Source organism: Dioszegia hungarica (assembly GCF_025882075.1).
Source record: "Dioszegia hungarica strain PDD-24b-2 chromosome Unknown MKK02contig_8, whole genome shotgun sequence".
Classification (NCBI taxonomy): domain Eukaryota; kingdom Fungi; phylum Basidiomycota; class Tremellomycetes; order Tremellales; family Bulleribasidiaceae; genus Dioszegia; species Dioszegia hungarica.
In genome coordinates, this window is record NW_026515770.1 from 401,295 (window position 1) to 421,300 (window position 20,006).

A 20,006-nucleotide genomic window follows, 5' to 3' on the forward strand; every position below is an offset into this window, starting at 1 on the left:
ATGAAATTGATCCTAATGATTTTCGTTTTGATTAGAAAATTAAAGTTGAATAGTTCCGCTTGAGGCTTACGACCGCGTTGGCTGTCGCACTCCTCAGAGCTACAAGTTGCACTCACACCTTATACATCATCGTCAAGCTAGATACAATGTCCGCTCCAGCTTCAGACCCGCCACCCCCGCCCAATCCTTCCGGATCAGCGTCAGATACAGCCAAGGACGGTGCTGCTGCGCCCGCTGTTGAAGGTGCCGCCGCCGATGGCGCCGCTCCAACTACTACGGACGCTCAATCAGGAGGCGAGGATGTCAGGATGGAGGAGAATCAGCCAAAGGAGGATCCGCTGGATGATATACCGGAGGGTGTGATAAGTGTGAGTGGGCAGGGGCATGCGTCATGACGGGTCGACTTCTTGGGGGATCTTTCTTTCATCGGTCAAATCAAGACTTGTGATGCCTGAATCATAGTACCAGTCCCTCGGCCACAGTAGAAATGCCTGGGCTCATACAAGGAGATGCCGGAGGCTGACCTATCAGGGGACTGCGCAGGAAATCAGCATGCAAGCTCGCATGATTGATAACGAAATTCGAATGATGAGGCAGGAGAAGTTGAGGCTGGATCATGAGAGGGCCGAGATGGTTGAGGTCAGGCTTTCCGCATCAAAGTATCGCAGGGGTCGTACTGACGTATCAGAAAATCTCCGACAATACCACCAAGATCAAGCAGAACAAAGTGCTTCCTTACCTTGTATCGTCTGTCGTCGAGGTAAGTGTCTCGTGATCGGTCGGTGTGGGTTGATTGGAGAATGAACGGGTGGCCCAGGTGGTGATCAGGAGCTATGATATCGTTCTGGCGGGTCTCAAACACAAGACCACAGCTGACACGCAGATCCTCGATGTGGACTCAGAAGAGCAAGACGGCGGCGCCACCAACGAGCACAGCACAAAGAAGACCAAGTGTGCTACCATCAAAACCTCTACACGCCAAACTGTCTTCCTCCCTATGATCGGACTGGTGCCTCACGACAAGCTCATCCCTGGCGATCTCATCGGTGTCAACAAGGACTCCTACCTCATCCTTGACAAACTGCCCTCGGGTGAGTGGATTACGTCATGTTACGTAACTGTACACAAGCTGACTTCTTTAGAATACGATGCCCGCGTGAAGGCCATGGAGGTCGATGAACGTCCAACAGAGACGTACGACCAGATCGGCGGGCTGGACAAGCAGATTGAGGAGCTCGTGGAGGCGATCGTGTTGCCCATGCAACAGGCAGACAAGTTCAAAACCCTCGGAATTACCCCACCCAAGGGATGTCTCATGTACGGTCCCCCAGGTATGTATCTCAGTCGACCTGACCTATAGCTGACATACAGGAACTGGCAAGACTCTCCTCGCTCGAGCCTGCGCCGCCCAGACCAAGGCCTGCTACCTCAAACTCGCCGGACCAGCTCTGGTTCAGATGTACATCGGTGACGGGGCCAAGCTGGTCCGGGACGCCTTCGAGCTGGCTAAACAGAAGGCTCCGGCGATCATATTCATCGATGAATTGGACGCTGTGGGCACGAAGCGCTTCGATTCCGACAAGTCTGGCGACCGGGAGGTCCAGCGAACGATGATGGAGCTGCTCAACCAAATGGACGGCTTCGGGAGCTCCGAACAGATTAAGGCGAGTTCCGCTTGTGTCTTGAGATCTGCTAGGGACAGGAGGCACCTTGCTAGGGTCCTGAGCCCTCCTAGACTCCTTCTGACGCTCAGGTCATCGCCGCTACCAACCGAATCGACATCCTCGACCCGGCCCTTCTCCGTTCAGGTCGGCTGGACAGAAAGATTGAATTCCCCTTACCGAACGAGTCCGCTCGACAAAATATCTTGCAAATACACGCCCGGAAGCTCAATCACGAGGGTGTGAAGTGAGTGGATACTTCGCATCGTGGATCTCAAGCTGACTTTACAGTTTTGAGGAATTGGCAAGGTCGACGGAAGATATGAATGGCGCGCAGTTGAAGGCTGTCTGTGTCGAGGCTGGAATGGTGAGTCCTGAACCTGCATGGCTGCCTCAGAAGCTGAAATGAAAGCTGGCACTCCGGAACAACGCCACGAAGCTCCGGCATGAAGACTTCTATGGCGGTATCCTCGAGGTTCAGGCAAAGAAGGCCAAGGAGCACCACGTAAGTTCTTCAAGCCCACTTTTCCTCTCATCTGTCCCGAATATCAGCTGATCATAATCAGTACTTCGCGTAGGGCGTGCACCAGTCAGATCAATTCAGGTAGATCGAAATTGTAGAATAGACACATCATGCGGCGAGCAAATGACTACAAGACGACTTATCACTCTTTCACCGAGTCAATTAGCGACTCCCCCTCCAATAAGTGTTTGTCGTCCTTATGTGGAGTCTGATGGGCTAGGCAGCGCTGAGCTAGAGCTTGGCAATATGTATCAACGAGAAGGGAAGGGGATGAAGGAGAATGAAGGGGAGGTGGATGTGAGATCTGAGACTTTCCTCCACTCCACATTCCTCAAAAACTTTAGGTCAAGCTTCGGGTCTCACAGGGTCTCACGAGGTGGCGCATCGTTTACTACATACTCTCTGCATTACCTTTATCTTCTACATTTCCTACTGAGCTATCAGCGCCCCGCTCTTTCTCATAATGGCCGTCCTACCGGCCATATCTGCGCTGTTCCTGACCCATTTCGATGACATAAAGGGGCAAACTACGACCTATTTCCGATCGACCGGTGGGTCCTCCTCGCTCAACCCATCCCTCAAAGCTTTCCGCTGAACATCAGATGACTCGGGTATCTCCTCCGACGACATCGAGCACGCGACGCTGCCTTCTGGCTTGCATCTCCTAGAGTCTGACCTCATCACATTTACGCATCAAAGATGGCCGGGCGCTGGGTTGTTTAGAAATCGGACGGTGGAACATGGTCGAGGGAGGCGGATGGGAACGCTGGCAGTAATTATATGTAAGTCGACTGTACAGTTGATACACTTGTCAGCTAGAGATCCAAGAGGATAAGCTGATTATAACAGCGTCGGATCTGCCTGAGGACCTGTTCGGCCTCCAACCTGCTCTCGAAGCCATCTATGACGAGCTTGAAGCAAAGGGGAACCCATTCGAGGACGGTGTGGCTAGGGTAGTGCTGGATCGTATTTGGGAGGAGCAGTCAGGCGGTGGAAGTGATGTGGCAGGAATCAGCGGGAAAGGGGACACGAACAGAGCTGCAGCAGAGAAGGGCAAAGGAGACAGGGTGGAGAGCGTACGGACGCTCGTCGAGGGAAGGGGGACAGTCTCGGTAAGCCCGCAAGTGATCATGGAGACACCTCACGCTGAAGAACATAGTTTGATCATCCCATTGCCTACCTGCCGTCCCTCTTGTCGATCCTCGGACCGCTCATCATGCCGGTGTATAAAGCCGCATTGACTGGCCAGAGAATAGTAAGCCGACATATCAATGTATGACATACTTTCATGCTGACAACTTTAGCTGCTCTACTCTCAGCCCCCTCTTCTACCTGTTGGCGCATTTGCCTGGTGTATAGCCGCGATGGCGTTGGCGCCCGCGTCTATTGGCGGGACGGGCGTGTGGCTCGGTAATGTGGGCCTGATGGATCTCACGGAGCTGAAGGAGCGGAGTGGCGGATGGGTCGCAAGTGAGTCAGGCGCTGTCCCTCGAGATCTGGACTGATGATTTAGCGACCTCAGATGCCATCTTCCGCTCGCACGCCGTATACGACCTCTTCCTGGACCTCTCCACTACCCCTCCTACTCTCTCCTCCCCGCCTCCCTCCTCTTCATCACCCTCACCCAAAGCACCAGCAACATACCACCTATCCGATCTCCCACTATACCGCTCCCTGCTCCTTCTTGACGCGTCCCCGCCCTCGATTTCACTCACACACGGCCCATCCCTCCACTCGCCTCCGCCCCCCGGCTCATCCAGCCGCAGCCTCTATACCGGACAAGGCGGATGGTGGCTCCTCGCTTTCGACATAATGAGCTCCTTCTGGGCTCTTTGTGTCGGGGTGTGCGAGTACGCCGTCGGGCGTGGCCGGCCAGCGGGCGAGATCTACCTTCAAGAGGAAGAAGGGGATGAGGATGCTAGAACATTGCTCATCCCGCGGGACCTGGAGGATATTGAGGGGGATGACGAGTCTGGGATGTTTGGGCAGGATCAGGAAGAGGATGGGGCGGTACGGCGGGGGCGACTGATCCTGCGGCAATTGTATCATTCAACTTTCCACCTCCACGCAAGGCTGGTACAGGTCAGAAATGGGACTCAGGGGAGAAGGGGCAAGGGAGGAAAATTGGGAGACAAGGAGGTCAAGGAGCTGGCGGGAACTAAGTTGTATGTCAGCGCGGACGAGGCGAGATTCTGGCAAGATCTAGCCAGGGAGTGGGCGTTTGTAGCTGGAACGGCTCAATCAAGCGCTTGATCAAGCCGCAGATGGCAGACTCGATCGAGTACGCCGCCTCGGTGGAAGCGATGGACGTCGGGGCAGCGGGTGGCGCTTTGAGGGTGACCTTGACCTGCGACACGGAGGACCCCGGCGGGCCAGTAGACGCCTCGGTGAAATCTACCGTGTTGAGGAGGGTAGACGGGGAAACGGCGTAAGGATAGGCTGTGGAGGCTGGGGGGACGTAAGAGGCGGTGGTAGTGTACTCAAAGCCGGTCCAGTGCCGGTGTACTGGCTGCCGAGAATGACGGAAGAGGGTCTGTCGGTGCCCTGCTGGGACCTCAAGAAGCCGGAGATGGCAAGAGAGATATCATCGTCAAGATAGAAGGGGGTATCCCGGCGGACAAGAGCGGCGAGCGCAGCGGATGGACCGGGGAGCGCGAGCACAGATGACAGTCAAGCCGAGTAGCGGTCGAATATCTTATATGTGTTTGGCCGTACAAGACATTGCATCGCGGAGTAGATCCTATGGATCCCAATTCTACTGCCGCTGTTGCAGTACGGCGTTGTACTCGGCTTTGCTGATGCGCCATGGTATTCCCGAATTCGAGTAGAACTCCTCCGGATCTTCCTCCTACAAAGTCAGCTCGTTGTCTCCCGTGCCCTAGATATCGAACAACTCACCTGGTCCATGTTCAATACCGTCCCGATCTGCTGCAATCGCGTAAACTTCTCCCGGACGCCTCCAAAGTTCGTCTGCGTCGAAAGATAGTTCGCAATCCCGCGAATATCGCGATCGTACCTGATCGCACCGAGCTGTAGTGTCAGCTGTGGCTTCGCACGAGACCAGTGAACATCTAGCGGACATACCTCGGTGAATTCCATACCGATCACCATCTTCTCCCATGGTCTCACTAGCGTCTCCACCGTGAGATTGAAGAGTATCTGATAATTGTGGTCCGTCAGGACGCCCTGAGATGTCAGCTCCAGCCGGCATTGTGTTCTGCAGGATAGCCAGACCCACCTTGTACCCATCGACGAGACCCTCCCATGCCCGCTGGAACCGCTTCCGCACTATATCGAGCTCTTCCGCCTCGGCATAGTCGTCATCGTCCAGGAGGTATGACGTATCTCTGTAGCACTCGTCCAGCAGGGCCCGAAGTTTTGGTCTCGTGAGCTGATTAAAGAGCTGTTCAAGTCCATTCTGAGCTGTCAGCACGATCCACGCAAAAGGACATCGTGACACTCACTCTGGCTGTACTTCTGAAGTCGCTCGATGTGTTGCCCAAACTCTTCAGCTCCGCCTTGACATCCTCCATCTCCTCCTCGAGAAACACATTCGTGATTGTATCCTGCGCATTGAGGATGAGGCGGTCCATATAGTCGGCAGACACGTCCAAATTGTTCAAGTAGATCTGAACATCAGCCGCTGCACCCCGTCGCCTCAGAGTCGACTCACAACAAAAGCCGACCGCTGATCCCGCGCCTTGTCCTTCTCCCGCTCCGAGACCGCCTGACCCGCATACACAGCCTCCATCCGCCTCTTGATGATCCCATTAAAGTCGCGCTCAATCACCTCGCCCAGCTTTTGCCGCATCGACCGTAATGTCCCGACCGAGCCACACGAGAGGATACGATTGAGGACGAGCTTGATTAGGTAGAATGTATCGTCCACGAGGGACGAGACGATGGGTTCGGCGGAAGTATCGGGAGAGTCGAGGCAGTGCGCCTGGGATCAGCTCTGCTCCGCCAGGATCAAGGAAGCGCTCACCTTTTCGATGCTGATCCGCAAGAACCAGAGCTCGAGGGGCTCATAGTAGACCCGAAGCAGATTTTGGATGGCCTTGTGGCTGCCAGATTGTTCTAGGACCTCACCGGCTGCCAGCTTAGGCGACGGGCTTGGGATAGGTTGTGATGATTCGTCAAGAAGTTGCGCTCCGGGAGATACTGCGAGTCCCTCCTGCGCATCTTCCTAGCCCTGTCAGCTTGCTATAATCGCCTAGATCTTCGCAGTCACTCACGGCAAGTCGCCCATTGACAAATCGCCTAAACAGCGCCCATCGCCCTCCAAGCGCCACGAGCTCCCCCAGGACCTTATCCACATCCTTGGGGTCCGGCCCATTCGGCTCCTCCTCGGCCACCTGCTGAGGCGTGCTGGCGCGTTCCGCCGGGAGCCGCTTCGATCCGCTGGCCCCGCCCTGAGCATACTGCTGTAGCAGCGAAGTGGCGGAGGAGATATTGCCAAGATGTGAGCTGGCGCTATTGGCTATAGCGGATACAGAGAGTTGGGGCCCTGTCGTGGTGGATATAGCGAGAGATGGATATAGTGGTGGGAGCAGGGAAGGGGTAGTGAGGAGTGGGAATTTGGTTTGCTTCGTTTCCGATATCTAGTGGTTAGCAACGAAGAGGCGAAATGAGGGGTACTTACCAGTCTGCCGACTCGCCGTTCCTCTTCCCATCCTTCGACGAGACCTCGCAGCACGCGATCGCTCTCCTCCACTAACCGCCTGACAACCTTGCGCATCCGCCCTACGCCATAGTACTTTTCTACAACTGGCTGATGTTGGTCAATGATATGCGCGATAGCTTCCAGCAGGGAAGTGAGCTGTGTGAGGTAGTACATCGGCGAAGAAGCTGCCAGTCAGCTTGTCCACCGCATGCGCCGTGAAATGCTTACGCTTCCCCGCTGCCGCGTTTCTCGCCTTGACCAGCCCGACCACAAAGTCGCCATACGCCTCCAGCCCTTCCTCCTCTGCATCCACTCCCGGCCAAAGGCGGAAGAAGCGCGAGACAGCCTGCTGGTCTCTCCGCGCTGCTGCGGCGTCGAATTCGGTTCGGAACGTGTGAAGGAGGGTATCTCGAAGCTGGTCCAGGATTTGAGGCGGTGGTAGAGATTGCTGTGGTGTTGGCTGCAAGATCAGCTCTTGCCTCAAAGCAATGCGGCCCTGTGACTGACCACGACGGTCCCAGCATACCCGCCTTCTATCACGTCTGCGCGGATCGACATGGCTCGCTTGCAAGCTCGAGCAGCAGACTCCCAGTCTTCCTTCTCGATGGCCGCTGAGCAAGTCTGGAGCGCATTCTGACAGGTCAGCTGTACCCTCTGCCCGAACAGAACTCTTCAGCTCACCTTGAGCTCCATCACCTCCGTTACGATATCCACCGCCTCCTTGACCCTTCCAATCTCCGTATCCAGCCTCCGCACCTTCCCTCCGACCCTCTCACTTGTCTCCCACACCCTTCGTATCCTCTCCACGAGCCCCTCTGCCCCTTGCTCCCCTTCCCCATCTTGCAGACCCAGCCCCCGCGTCGACGCCCCAAATGGCGGCATGATCCCGCTTGACGGACCCCCACCGCCGTCCACCTCAACAGCGAGTCGGCTGACATGTGACCCGATGATTCTCAGTCGCGAGAGGGCGGAATCGATGCGGCTCCGATCAGAGATGAGCGCATTGAGCGCGAGAGTGAGGTCGGACTCGCGTCGCGCGATAAGGGCCAGTCGGGCCGAGATTTCCTCGGGAGTGGTAAGAGTGCGGACGTCGGGTAACTCGTTCTGAGCTGGCAGAGCAGCCAACGGGCTGGTAGCCTGGACAGTAGACATCTCGGTGGGTAGGTTCTATTGGTGAACGCACAGCTACTTGCTGTGGGCAGCTATAGCTATAGGTGTGGCTGGTCTAGAGGCTTACGTCATCCGTTCCAGTGGACGATCGTAACGACGTCGACGCCACAAAGTCCGTCCTCAACAAAGCTTCTATCTTCTCCCATCATCCTCTACCAGCAAGCCACTCAGGCTTAGCCCTCTCATACCTTCCGCGCACATCCTCTCCGCGCGCCCTGGCAACACCGAGGAATCAACACATCGACCCTCCTTTGATCAGCTGCACCGCTCGGACCTCCTCGAGTCCCGACCCAAGCCTCGCTCCTCCATCCCCTTCATACCTTCACCTGACACATAATGTCCGAAACAAAGCCCGAAGCCTCCAGCTCGGCTGCCACACCTGTCGACGTTGATGCGCTCCTCGCAGAGAAGGTACCGGTGAGCTGACTACACACATCACTTGACGACAAACTCAGGCTGACAAACAGTCGCCCACATCGGCCGAAGGCGTGATTGATCTCGAGGTCTTTCAGCAGATCCGGGATATGGACGAGGAGGACGATGATGGATCAGGCGACGAGGAGCCAAATGCGTTCAGTAGGGGGATTGTCTGGGGATTCTTTGAGCAGGCAGAGCAGACATTCAAGCAGCTTGAGGATGCCTTGTGCGTATCATCCCTCTCGTTCAAGGCTCAAGATCCAGCTGACCCACAGGGCAAAGAAGGAACTTGTCAAACTCTCTTCGCTCGGACATTTCCTCAAAGGCTCGTCCGCCGCACTGGGCATCATCAAGGTCCAAGACGCGTGCGAAAAGATACAGCACTACGGAAACAAGCGGGACGAGGAGGCTGGCGAGGACTTGACGGAACCCGAAGCGCTCAAGCGGATTTCGGACCAGTTCTTGATCTGTATCAAGGAATATCGGCTGGGCAAGGCGTATCTGCAGGGACTGTACGAGGAGGACGAGGAGGATGACGAGTAAGGGTTATTCGGGTGGTGACGACTTTTCGGACGAGAAGAAGGGAGAAAGAAGAAGTCCAAGAGGGATACTGTGTAGCAATAGCAGATATGTCTCATCGGCGCTTTTGCATGGATGTGGTCTTGCGACCGAAGCGGGACATTTCTCAACATGACATCCTCCTAGATGATCCTCAACGCCTACTCATCGCTATCAGCTTCTTCATCACCGACTCGTCCTTTCCCTTCCCATCCCCGGTAACGGCAGGCGCTGGCGGGGCGGGTCGAGGGGGCGGCTGGGGAGAAATGGGCCTGTTTGCCGGTGGTGGCGGTGGACGGATCGAGGCCGCTGCTGGTCTGGCAAGTATTGGCTTGGCAGGCTGAGCAGGTGGGGCGCTAGGCCTGACAGGGTTGGAGGGTATACGTGCTGGCAGGGGCGCTGCGCTCGTCGAAGAGGGCATACTCTGCTTGGCCGGCTTCGAGAGAGAAGCCGCCGGCTTAGCGGCACTACCTGATGGTCCGGCGGTCGGCTTTGTGGTATCTTTGGCCGGTCGAGGGGCTGACCCAGTCGCGGATGGTTTACTCTTCGGAACAAGATCCGGCAGCTGTATTGTCGAGAGGTAAATGGCGATGTTGAGTGCCGTGGCGGGTTGCAACGGTCTCCTCCTGATCAGCTGGGCTTCACCGTGGATATCAAGACAGACTTACTTTGGTTGTGGGGCTTGCGGCTGGGGATCATCCAGCTTGATCACCTTCGGCCCTTTGACGAGTGGAGCCACTGAAGATGGGCCGGCGGTAGGTTCTGGCTCGGCCTGTTCCACGACATACTGGTGTAGATCGCTCAACCCCTCTCGATGCCGGAATCTGCATCATGAGCCATGGTCCCGACTTAGTAAGGGTGGAAATTCTCACCTCGTCACGCCCAGCGCAACCTCTAAAGCCCGCTGAGCAGCAGACGGCTCCTTAGTACGGATGATGACGAACAGTATTGCCGGATCCTGTGCGAATCAGCTGTGAAGACTGAAACCTCATACGGAGCTTTATAGCTCACCAGTAATAACCCCACAGCCCTGGCTATCCTATCATCCACATCGCTAGACCGCCCTACACGGATCTCATTGCTGTCCTCCTGATGATCAGTCCAACTCCCCATGACGGCCACTTCGACCGACGTACTACTTCAAAATCATCCTCGGTGACTACTGTTGTCGAAGCCACAGCCTTTCCCTGACCCAGCGCAGATAGTGGAACGCTCGAGGCCGATGCGCTCGGCGAGACTGTTTTGTTGAGGGCAGAGGGAGGAGGACGGGGAGTCCGTTCGTCCAATGCATCAACGAAAGACATGAATCTGTCTATCGTCAACCGAGCTCCACTATCCTCAGAGACGACAGCTTAGGCCGCGGATACGTACGTGGTCACCAGAAGCGTCTCCAATCCGCGCAGATCCGTAATTTCATTTGGGAACCGTTCGATATTGTAGTGCAGAATCTGGACCCGGCCCGGTTCATTCTTGTCCGGACTTCGAGCTCTGAACAGTCAGCTTGCTCTCATGTAGCACTTTAAGAACTGGTAGAGAGGAGAAAACCTCACAAGCATATTTCCACCTTGGGATCAGGTTTACGGTCCAGGGAGCAGATATAGTCTTTCCCGTAAATCTCCTTGTTCCACCGGAACTTGTTACCACCGAAAGTAAAGGTCCACTCCTGACAGGATCAGCTATCATTCAGTATGCACATGGAGTCTACATGAAGTGGGTAGCTGATGCGATTGTAGACTCACAAAGCTCAGCTTGCCTGTATGCTCGAACGATACCTCCTCGTCTGGCCCGTGCAGCTGTAGCCGCCGTTGCTTGGCGCCCTTCTCAGCCCTATATCCTGTGGAAGCGAGCTTCGCGCCTGTCAGATAGTCTACCGCTTCAGCTTCCACCGTCATAGTCTCCGAATAAGGTGGCAAGCATACCGTATATCCCCGCAGTGTATATCTCTGCGTCATCCAACCCTTTCTCCTTGACCCGCGCATACCTCGTCTCCCGCTTGACACCTTCAACTTCTACTAGCTCCACGACGGCCTGATCCGTCGCTGATGGCTGTAAGATGAGAGTGTAGCAGCTCTGGTCGCGCAGAGACATGGCTTATATGATGGCTCGATGAGGATGATGTACAGAAGCACAGGTGAGGCGCGGAGTTCGGCACCGCTTCTCTTTTCGGCGCGTTAAACTTTGAAACACGGCGATGACGTAATGAGTATCAGGTCACGAAAGCTCCGCGATGCATCGACGCATCGTGGGCGATCACAAAGTTCTCTTCGTATATACCTTCTTGCCGCACTCACAGCTCTGGCAGCCATCTGAGAGTACTACAAGCAGCCCGAAATGAGAATGTCAGCTGCACACACGTATAAGCGTTTACTCACTCCACGAGCCGCCGCTTCGCCCTCTCCGCCCCAGACGCTTGCGGACGACATCGAACGCAAGGTTCTCGAGATCATTGCCCATTTCAGCAGAGAGGGGCATGGCCTGCCTACTTCCATAAGAGCGAGGGCGGAGGAGGCAGGCACGCCGCTGTCAGAGCGCGAACTGATCTACCTCGTGAGCTCTTCGGCTCGCGATTGCAGCTGGGGCGCGCAACTTGCAAGCGACATGACTAAGCTGACGTGCCTAGTCACGTGATGGGATCATCAGATTCCTATTTGGTCCGAATCATCTCTCATTACTGGCTGGGAGCTACTGGAAGCCGATTGTGTAGCTGCTAAAGGAGACGTCTCGCTCGCGATTGCCCGCATGGAAAAGACACTTCTTTGGCGCAGAACCGAGAATGTCGAGGATATCCAGGCGATGGCTAATGATTGCAAAGCGCAAGTGAGTTATCGTTTACTGCAACCTGCAGGACTGCGCCTGAGGATTAGCTGAGCTGATACTGATACCTCAGGCGGCGACAGGCCAGAACATCATCATGGGTTTCACGAAGCAGAACAGACCCATCATTTACTTCTTTCCGAATAGAAATACGACGCCGGTCGAGGAACGAAAGAGCATACATAATGTGGGTCCGCTTGATGGACGTCTTCTGAGCTCCACACGAGGATGCGAGTGATACCTGACCATTCAGATCTTCATGATCGAGCGAGCATCTGACCTTATGACCGGCGGAATTGGGTCAGCGCTGCGGGCCAGGGCAGTAGCGACAACGCATGGAGCTGACGCACAAGCGACACCATGGTCATCTTTAGCTTCAGAGGAAGCGAAAGGGTCCATCCGAGAGTCTAACCGTAAGCGCTCTTCCCATTTGTTCGCTCCGCAGGTGACTGGCCGCCCACTAGAACGCTCGCGAGACAATGCACATCCTCTCCGAGTACTACCCCGAAACGCTCCACACGTCCCACTTTCTCGGTATGCACTGGATTGTCCGGGCCTTCGTTAATCTCGTGTGGCCCTTCGTCGACGCCAAGACTAAGCAGAAAGTCAACTTCGAGACGGACATTGTTGGGGCGGGAGATGTGGAGCCAGGGGAGCTTCTCAGGGAGTGCGGGGGAGAGCTGGACGTGAGTGACATCGGACGAGCGTAGCCTGAGTCAGAAGGTAAGAGCTGATCATTGAGCTGCCCTACGATCACGAGACATACTGGTCGACGATGCTGGAGGTGGGTAAAGAGCGCAGAGAGGACCAAATGCGGCGGTGGCGGGCGCTAGGGGAGCCCCAGGTCGGGAGGGAGGAGCGCTTGTTCAAAGTAGCACCGGAGTAGACGACTAGATTGCTAGATGTGGCTTATGAGCTATGATTTATATTCACGCTCCTTGTTCCGAATGACACGCTCCAGCCGCGCAGCCCACTCTATCAGCTGTGAACATGTGAACGTTGAACCTGGCCGGGGTACGGCTGAAACGCATGCCGTAACGGGGCTGCGAGCATCTTTCGGCTTGACCGGATCAAAAGGTCATCCACCTTATCCACCTACTTGACCTAGACAATCTGCACCACAGCTGCATCGCGACGTGACAGGCGGGATGTCGTCGTCTGCGGATATAGTCAAGAGGCTACTGGCACCTCGCGCCGTTTCAAGCTCGGCATCACCGCAGGTGCAGTCGGAAGAGACGGAGCAAAAGGTCCTTGAGATCATCGCGCACTTTAGCGAGGAGGGGTATGACCTGCCTGTTACTTCTGGCCCAGAGGGGGACGCGGAAGCGAGGGCGCCTTTGTCGGAGAGGGAGATGATATTCTTGGTAAGTCTTTTCACTTCGCTGTGGTTTGACCCAGGTGTCGAGGTAAACGTGCGCTGATGGTTCCAGTCGAGAGAAGGGATCCTCCGTTTCCTGCTTGGTCCGTCTTGTACAACACCGAGACGAGTACCCGCTGATAGGATAGCTGTGAAGGGAGACGTGACGGCCGCGATTGCCCGACTGGAGAAGACGCTCATATGGCGCCGCACGGAGAATGTTGAGGATCTCCAAGCGATGTCCGATAGCTGTGAACCAGAGGTGAGCTGCCTCCGCCCGAGCTACCTAGTCTTTGTGGACAAGGGGGCACTGATCAGCTCGCTACCTTAGAGCCTCGTAATTGACACAATAGGCCACGACAGGCAAGAATATCGTCCTTGGCTACACGAAACACAGTCGGCCTATAATATACTTCTTCCCGAATAGGAATACTACGCCGGTTGAAAGACGGCGAGCTATACATGCTGTGAGCCTTCAGCCTCCCTATCTGACTCTCTCGGGAAGAGGCATAGCTGATAAAATAGATCTTCATGCTCGAGCGGGCTGCAGATCTGATGACTGGCGGAGTCGGGTACGCGTTACTGCCTCACAGACTGCCGCCCGTCGGGAGGTGTGACTGATGATACAGCGACACAATGGTCGTCTTCAGCTTCATAGGCAAGCGGTCCGGTCAACCCACAAGCATATCAGTGAGCTCTCTTGCTAAATCCCGGAATGGCACTCTGCCCGAATCCCGCTGATACTCCAGGTCGCCCGCGAAACCCTACACATCCTCTCCGAATACTATCCCGAAAAGCTCCACACGTCGCACTTCCTCGCTATGCCCTGGGTCGTCAAGGCATTCGTGAACCTCATGTGGCCGTTCGTCGATGCGAATACAAAGAAGAAGGTGCGGTTCGGGGAGGATATAGTAGCGTCGGGAGAGGTAGATCCGGGAGAGTTGTTGAAGGAGTGCGGAGGGGATCTTGAGGTGAGCTACGTGTATCCATCAAGGGGAATCAAGGGGAATCAAGGGGACATGTGGATATCCGACGAGGGACTGACGGGCAGTCGCCATATGACCACCAGTCTTACTGGTCCACTATGATAGACGCATGTAAGGAACGGCGGGAAGATCAGCTGAGACGGTGGAGAGCGCTAGGCGAGCCTCAAGTCGGGCGAGGAGAGAGGCTGTTCAAGGTCGCCCCCGAGTAGACACGTAGACTAGATGATTAGATAGCATGGCCTGTTACAATCTGCATATACCCGCACGCATATCAACGAACTATGACAATACTCCGACATCTCCTCTCCCGACGATACCCCTAGTATGAATCGCACAACAGACTGACCTACAAATACCCCTCAAACTAGATATCCCGACAACGACCCCTCGCCAGACCCTCTACGGGACCCACTGTCTCGCACTACTTGGACGTCTCATCCTTGGGCGGACCCAACAATGCCGCTCTTGACTCGCCTCGCATCCTCCCAAAGTCCGGCCGCCTTCCTCCGCGATTGTACGCATACGCGTCCGCCTCGTCCGCTTGTGCTCTGCCGCCCGCCCCCGAGTCTGGTCGTCCGAGATCAGCCGAGCGACGACGTGTCGAGTTCCGATCTCCCCTGATAGGCGATGTAGGCCCGGACGCGCCAGGGGTATCAGGCGCGATCTCCAGGTGGAGGCTCGACCGGGGCCGGGGTAGTGGTGTGCCCGTACGCGAAATGTCGAAGGAGGATGTGAAGCGGGGTACCTCGTCCACTTTGACCGAAGGGATAGGCTGCGAGCCGTCCATCTCCTCCCTGAACTCCCGCATTTCCGCCTCGGTCATATGGTGGGGGACCGACCATGCCCTCGCTGCGTTGGCGGCGAGCCATGGCTTCTTGGCATCCAGAGAAGGGAGGTATATCCCCTCCACGCCATCCTTGTTCTCCTTCATCTCCTCTTCCCGCTTCTCCGCCTCGACGACATCCGCCCATGTCGGATTCTCCACCATCGGCACGCCCAGTGTTGTCGGCAACTCCAGCTCGCGCCGCTTCCATACCAGCCGCATTTGGTAGTAGACGTAAACGGCCGCGATACCCGTGACGACGATCGTCAAAAGCAGGGTCGCGGTGGAGATGATTTGGTGCTTTTGCTCCTTGTGCCCGAACGCCTCGCCGAGGTAGACGATGGTGAATTGCTTGGGGAGGGTAAGGAACGCCGCAGCGAGGTAAGACCAGTAGTTGGCGCCCGCGGAGGCAGAGACGGCCGTCACGATGTGTCCGGGGATGGCTGAGAATCGAAGGATGAGGACAAACATGAAAGTCTGGACGTCAGCTATGTCGAGGACGGGGGACGTACCTTCTCCCGAATGAGTTGGGTGAGGGACCAGTAAAGTCTGTTCTTCTTCTCAAACTTAGCCGCCGCGTTGGTGCAGCACCATTTGAAGCTGAACCAGAGGAGGATCTCGCCAATAAAGGTTCCAGCGGCGAGGATGGCAAAGCCCTGGCCCATGCCCCAGACCAGACCGATCAAGATCCCGATGACTAAGCGGTCAGCTCGGACCGTCATCCCGCCGGGACAAGCAGACTCACTTTCGTGCCCGACAAGCGGGGGATAAGAGACGATGATAAGCAAAGCGAGGGGGATAAGCCAACCTCCAGGCCAACCTCGGATAGTATGTGCCACTGGCGCACAGAACTTGACCACCGCATCATGTTGCGTCGTGATGAGGACCGTGAGCGTGATGGCCACCGCGGCTATAGCGTACCACTCTGCACCCTATCAGCCCCGTCTATCATGAACAAGTGGGATTTTAGACTCACTCCAGAGATACCGCCGTACCATCGCCCTGAGCACCACTTTCCAGTCCATCGTCCTCAGAAAGATCTTGGTCGACGCCCAGTCCTCCCGCACCATATCCTTCATCTTGAGTGACACGTTCTGCGCTGGCCGCGCGGTCGAGATGGGTAATTCGCCATCGTATGCAGGCGCCGAGGTATCGCGGGCGGGGTTGAGTGGTGGGGAAGCGGGGGCGGGGTGGGGGGGAGTGATGGAGGCGGGGACGACGGATTTCCGCCGTAATGCGTGGATAGGGAATCTCATCCTGGACGGCTGGCCGAAAGGAGTGGGTGGATTGGGGGGGAAAGATGGCGAGCAATACGATGGCGAAGAACAGTCGAGCAGACGAAAGATGGAGAGCTGCACGTGCAACAGCGGCCCCACTGCGAATACGGAGATGAGATGAGATGGGTTGTAATGAAGCGGCTCGATCGCCAAGCTTCTGCGGTATCTGCGATTATGCGTCGGACTCTCTTCGTCCTCGGGATATAGTACAGACTAGAGTTCAACGCTAGAATGATCTGCGAGGAACAGCTAGTGGTGGCGGAGTAATGTCGAAACGCTGGAACGATACGATAACAATAGCCGCCTCTGATGCCATGCCATGCCCCTCTTCTGCCCTCTTCTGTGCCTCTTTGTGCTGACTCGCAGCACCTGCAGGGTGACTGCCCGCCAGCTGCCGCTTGACGTGAGTGGAGCGCTGATCAGTCTTTCGAGACAAGGCGGGAAGAGATCTCAACTCAAACACCGCCCTGACCTACTTTTACGGCACATCCTTTTCTTTACCGAACATTCACCGAACCGGCCCGACAATGTCCGACGCTCACAGCTACGTGACGTCGGTACTACGGGACGGTATGCATCCTTCCCTACTTGAGTATAAAGTCTGACCCATTGAATACCGTCTCTGTGCTCGCAAACATGTCCGAAAGCGCATCAAAATCGAAAGAAAAGGATGAAACGTCAAACCCAGAGTACCCTGTTGTTCCGGATGGGTTGTCCGCCGAAAAGGCCATGGCGATGTTGTCGATCGTGTTGGGCATAGCCGCGGCCAGACCAGAACTGAGGCCGTTGCTACCGGCCCCGACCCCGCTTGTCGACGCTGAAGTAGACATGGACATGTCGGCGGCGACGCAGGAGTGGCCAGGTGGGGTATGGAGGACGGTGAAGCTCGGCGTAGTCCGCGTGGATCCGCCGCTGTTGGTTCCGATGGCCGAGATGGTGACTGCCTGGAACGCGTCGTCCTCGTGGCACATGGGTCCGTTGAGGGGGCGGCTCCGGTCAATGAGGCTGTCGATGAGGACGAGGTGTTTGTGGCCGATAGGGTAGCGCTCGCCGTATCGCCGGAGTGCAAGACTGCTTGTCAGCGCTGCTTGAAAAATCAAGTGAAGCTAAGTACTTACCGGAACACCTCAACCTCAGAGCTGAAGACTTGAACTGACACTACATCTCCCGCTTCGCCCGCAGCAGTGATGAAGCGCAACAAGCAACGAGCAGACATTGTCCATGCCCAAGGCACTGTTGGAGGTAGCAGCGTCACTGTTGGGTTAGCTCAAGCCTCTCCTCTGATCACCAGTCTGGATATTATAGCTCACGGTCAAAGCTGGTGGCAGTGACTATATCGTCAGCTGACCCCTCGACGTCTGTCGTTCATGGGACAACTTACTATCGTACAGAATCGACAACACGGACCGGATGGCGGTCAGACACATCCTGGAAATATCATGCGTCCAGCTATCAACCGTAATAAGCGGTTCCGCGAGCGTGACGGAGCCCGCATGAGTGATCATCGTCGCCGCGACGAGATCGACGTCGACCGAGCCGTTCAAGAGCTGCGTCGGCCGCCTGAGGTGAGAGGGGCATGACATGCGGAGAGTCGAGAATTTGGATAGGAGGGTGTGGAGGGCTGGATCCGCAGCGTACGCCCTGCTGAATCAGCCTTGTCTTGCGGTATAGTCCGAGGGATCCACTTGGTGCTGTGCGGGCCTTTCGAGTACCGCCTAAAGAATCGCCCCACCTCGCCTTGCAGCTTGTGCGCTTTGATCAAGACGTTCAAGCTCTGGCATGTCAGCTGTTGTCGCCTCGTGCGTTCAAGACAACTCACGTCGGCATGCTCCGGAGGGTAGACCGAGTAAAAGTCAGGCGCACTGCGGGTCAGCCTTGCCTCTTGGAGAACGCTTACTGTAAGGACTGAATCCCTTTGACACCGCCACCGATGACCGCATCAAAGGCCTGTTGGAGAATGGGCAGCTCGATAGTGATATCGTCGTCATCCAGTGACTGCGTCTTCAGCCCGATGTCTGTCCTCAGGATCAGGTGGTGCTCACAGCTGGCCAGGTTGTTGCAAAAGATGTACTCCTCTCGAGCATGTACGCCATCCACCACGTCCTCACCCGCTCATCATGCTCCTGCGGCGTCACTGCAGGCCGGAGCAGCTCCTTGCTCATCGTCAGACCTAGCGAGTCCGGATGTACATCTATACCATCAGCTTCAACCCACACGATGCTAGTTACACTCACTCTTGCTCTCGTTCAACCCCAGCGGCACCGTCATCCTCAGACACGCCCCCGCCTCCATCCACAGATCGACCCACCAAGCATTATACTGATCTACCGCCGTGGCGATGATATGAGCCTGTACGCACTGCAGCAACTTCTCGCCCCGATCGAAAAAGACCGGACAGCTCTCGTACGCTTTTCGCCGGTGCCAGAGTTGGAACTTGGCCACCGGGGATTCCGAGGCGTAGTACCGCCATCCGGCGCCAAAGCCGAGGATGCGGGCCGGTTCTTGCTCGGGGTCGAGGTCGCGCGTGGGGTGCTCGAATGCGCCGTGTGGGGTGCCGACGGGGAAGTAGGCTGAGGAGGCGAGAGCGGCCTCGGACATGTGGTTGGCGGTAATGGCGAGGATGGCATGGAGGAGCGCAGGACACTAGTTGCCGGTCAGCCTGGGGAGTTCCTGCTAGAGAAGCGGACTTACGGGGAAGGCATAGTGAGAAGGCGGGAGTTGTAACTGAGCCAAGAATGTAGCTCGGTGAAGCATCTTGGGTAGCGTGGGGATCTTGTCGAAGAAGACCCCCGCAGCGTGCTGGACCACCTGGAAGCTCGGCAAATCTCTGGGCCAGTCCGGCCAGACCAGTGCTGTCGCGTCGGACGGCTCGCCGAGACCCGCATACGGGTCATTCGCTCCCCACTCTAGGTCATCATAGGGAAGTTCGGGAGCGAGGAAAGGGGTCGGACCGGCCGAGGTAGCAGGCGCAGGCGCGCCGAGCGGTCGAGCGGGCAGTAATGGTCTGGAAGCCAAAGTCGTCCACCGGTTGACGTCAGTGACACTCGAGCTCGCGCTGGGCGCCACCATAGGCCGCGTGCTCCGTATCCCGCTGTCTGGGTTCCCAGGCCGCACAACACTCTCGAACGCAGCTAAGTCTATCAGCTAATGTCCCTTGAGACGTCGTCGAGAAAGGACTCACAAAGCCTAGACTCCAGCACGTCCAGCTTATTCTTCTTCCCTCTCCCTGCACCGCTCATACTCCCCTCCCCATCCTGGTCGTCCGACTCGGACCTGTTCCGCCTCACCCCCGTCCCCGCGGACGTAGAGGACGAAGGCTCCCCCTCGAGCTTTGCAGGATCCCACGTGCATTCTTCAGGCGGCGCATGGGCCGCTGCGCCCCGGACTCGCGGTTTGCTGCAGTGTCCACAGCGCGGTCTGTTGGCATCGCACCGAAGCTTTCTTTTTCTGAGAGATTCAGCATATGGCTGTGAAGGGCCGCGCGAGGCACTTCGTCATCGTGACAAATACGGCGGAAGGGCCGGCAAAGAACGTACCTGCACTGATGACAGGCGTTATTTCTCGCCAAAACGCGCGGGACATCGTCTACTGCGGCCATGGTTTCCAGCGTCGGCAAGTAGTTCTGAACAAGATGCAGCAGGGAGATAGCAATGAGATGTATGAATGAGAGGTGATGACTCCCGATGCGGTCCCTTGAGTATGGATCTTACCAAGCTTTGGCTCTGAACCTTGTTCGGCCTTATTCTCCGGCGATTTT

The 20,006-nt window shown here is 56.4% G+C and overlaps 9 protein-coding genes across 9 annotated transcripts; 5 read left to right on the plus strand and 4 right to left on the minus strand.

Moving 5' to 3' along the window:
* Window positions 1-146: 146 nt before the first annotated feature.
* Window positions 147-2,239, plus strand: MKK02DRAFT_36602 (putative 26S protease regulatory subunit 6A; the record flags this gene model as incomplete). The annotated part of the gene is made up of 10 exons (XM_053089457.1): window positions 147-368; window positions 532-639; window positions 689-760; window positions 884-1,091; window positions 1,143-1,331; window positions 1,372-1,664; window positions 1,754-1,908; window positions 1,953-2,028; window positions 2,074-2,166; window positions 2,228-2,239. 10 exons carry the CDS (start codon window positions 147-149, stop codon window positions 2,237-2,239), a joined length of 1,428 nt encoding a protein of 475 aa, XP_052944934.1.
* A 408-nt stretch (window positions 2,240-2,647) lies between these two features.
* On the plus strand, window positions 2,648-4,616 carry MKK02DRAFT_43836 (cytoplasm protein; the record flags this gene model as incomplete). Its single annotated transcript, XM_053092633.1, has 7 exons — window positions 2,648-2,735; window positions 2,787-2,966; window positions 3,034-3,296; window positions 3,344-3,439; window positions 3,489-3,654; window positions 3,698-4,407; window positions 4,443-4,616. 7 exons carry the CDS (start codon window positions 2,648-2,650, stop codon window positions 4,614-4,616), a joined length of 1,677 nt encoding a protein of 558 aa, XP_052944935.1.
* Window positions 4,617-4,939: 323 nt separating this feature from the next.
* Window positions 4,940-7,999, minus strand: MKK02DRAFT_25663 (COG4 transport protein-domain-containing protein; the record flags this gene model as incomplete). Its single annotated transcript, XM_053087070.1, has 12 exons — window positions 4,940-5,032; window positions 5,083-5,214; window positions 5,269-5,370; window positions 5,423-5,602; window positions 5,649-5,813; window positions 5,858-6,127; window positions 6,170-6,333; window positions 6,416-6,785; window positions 6,827-7,032; window positions 7,076-7,307; window positions 7,355-7,480; window positions 7,529-7,999. The coding sequence occupies 12 exons, from the start codon at window positions 7,997-7,999 to the stop codon at window positions 4,940-4,942; spliced, it is 2,511 nt and encodes an 836-aa protein (XP_052944936.1).
* A 354-nt stretch (window positions 8,000-8,353) lies between these two features.
* Window positions 8,354-8,977, plus strand: MKK02DRAFT_43838 (histidine phosphotransferase; the record flags this gene model as incomplete). Its single annotated transcript, XM_053092634.1, has 3 exons — window positions 8,354-8,434; window positions 8,485-8,660; window positions 8,710-8,977. The coding sequence occupies 3 exons, from the start codon at window positions 8,354-8,356 to the stop codon at window positions 8,975-8,977; spliced, it is 525 nt and encodes a 174-aa protein (XP_052944937.1).
* Window positions 8,978-9,146: 169 nt separating this feature from the next.
* Window positions 9,147-11,080, minus strand: MKK02DRAFT_32650 (uncharacterized protein; the record flags this gene model as incomplete). The annotated part of the gene is made up of 9 exons (XM_053088547.1): window positions 9,147-9,615; window positions 9,661-9,816; window positions 9,865-9,950; window positions 10,004-10,081; window positions 10,129-10,300; window positions 10,364-10,480; window positions 10,543-10,655; window positions 10,732-10,859; window positions 10,912-11,080. 9 exons carry the CDS (start codon window positions 11,078-11,080, stop codon window positions 9,147-9,149), a joined length of 1,488 nt encoding a protein of 495 aa, XP_052944938.1.
* Window positions 11,081-11,323: 243 nt separating this feature from the next.
* Window positions 11,324-12,692, plus strand: MKK02DRAFT_32651 (uncharacterized protein; the record flags this gene model as incomplete). The annotated part of the gene is given in 6 exon segments (XM_053088548.1): window positions 11,324-11,539; window positions 11,633-11,809; window positions 11,880-11,993; window positions 12,060-12,251; window positions 12,271-12,492; window positions 12,549-12,692. The coding sequence occupies 6 exon segments, from the start codon at window positions 11,324-11,326 to the stop codon at window positions 12,690-12,692; spliced, it is 1,065 nt and encodes a 354-aa protein (XP_052944939.1).
* Window positions 12,693-12,954: 262 nt separating this feature from the next.
* On the plus strand, window positions 12,955-14,358 carry MKK02DRAFT_43841 (CRAL-TRIO domain-containing protein; the record flags this gene model as incomplete). Its single annotated transcript, XM_053092635.1, has 8 exons — window positions 12,955-13,170; window positions 13,237-13,267; window positions 13,313-13,425; window positions 13,517-13,630; window positions 13,689-13,735; window positions 13,793-13,853; window positions 13,913-14,134; window positions 14,215-14,358. 8 exons carry the CDS (start codon window positions 12,955-12,957, stop codon window positions 14,356-14,358), a joined length of 948 nt encoding a protein of 315 aa, XP_052944940.1.
* A 212-nt stretch (window positions 14,359-14,570) lies between these two features.
* On the minus strand, window positions 14,571-16,228 carry MKK02DRAFT_32652 (uncharacterized protein; the record flags this gene model as incomplete). The annotated part of the gene is made up of 4 exons (XM_053088549.1): window positions 14,571-15,449; window positions 15,485-15,669; window positions 15,718-15,897; window positions 15,949-16,228. 4 exons carry the CDS (start codon window positions 16,226-16,228, stop codon window positions 14,571-14,573), a joined length of 1,524 nt encoding a protein of 507 aa, XP_052944941.1.
* A 605-nt stretch (window positions 16,229-16,833) lies between these two features.
* On the minus strand, window positions 16,834-19,847 carry MKK02DRAFT_43843 (uncharacterized protein; the record flags this gene model as incomplete). Its single annotated transcript, XM_053092636.1, has 12 exons — window positions 16,834-17,320; window positions 17,368-17,503; window positions 17,560-17,580; window positions 17,631-17,890; window positions 17,935-18,023; window positions 18,069-18,111; window positions 18,147-18,244; window positions 18,292-18,440; window positions 18,484-18,892; window positions 18,941-19,380; window positions 19,431-19,645; window positions 19,786-19,847. 12 exons carry the CDS (start codon window positions 19,845-19,847, stop codon window positions 16,834-16,836), a joined length of 2,409 nt encoding a protein of 802 aa, XP_052944942.1.
* Between the last annotated feature and the right edge of the window lie 159 nt (window positions 19,848-20,006).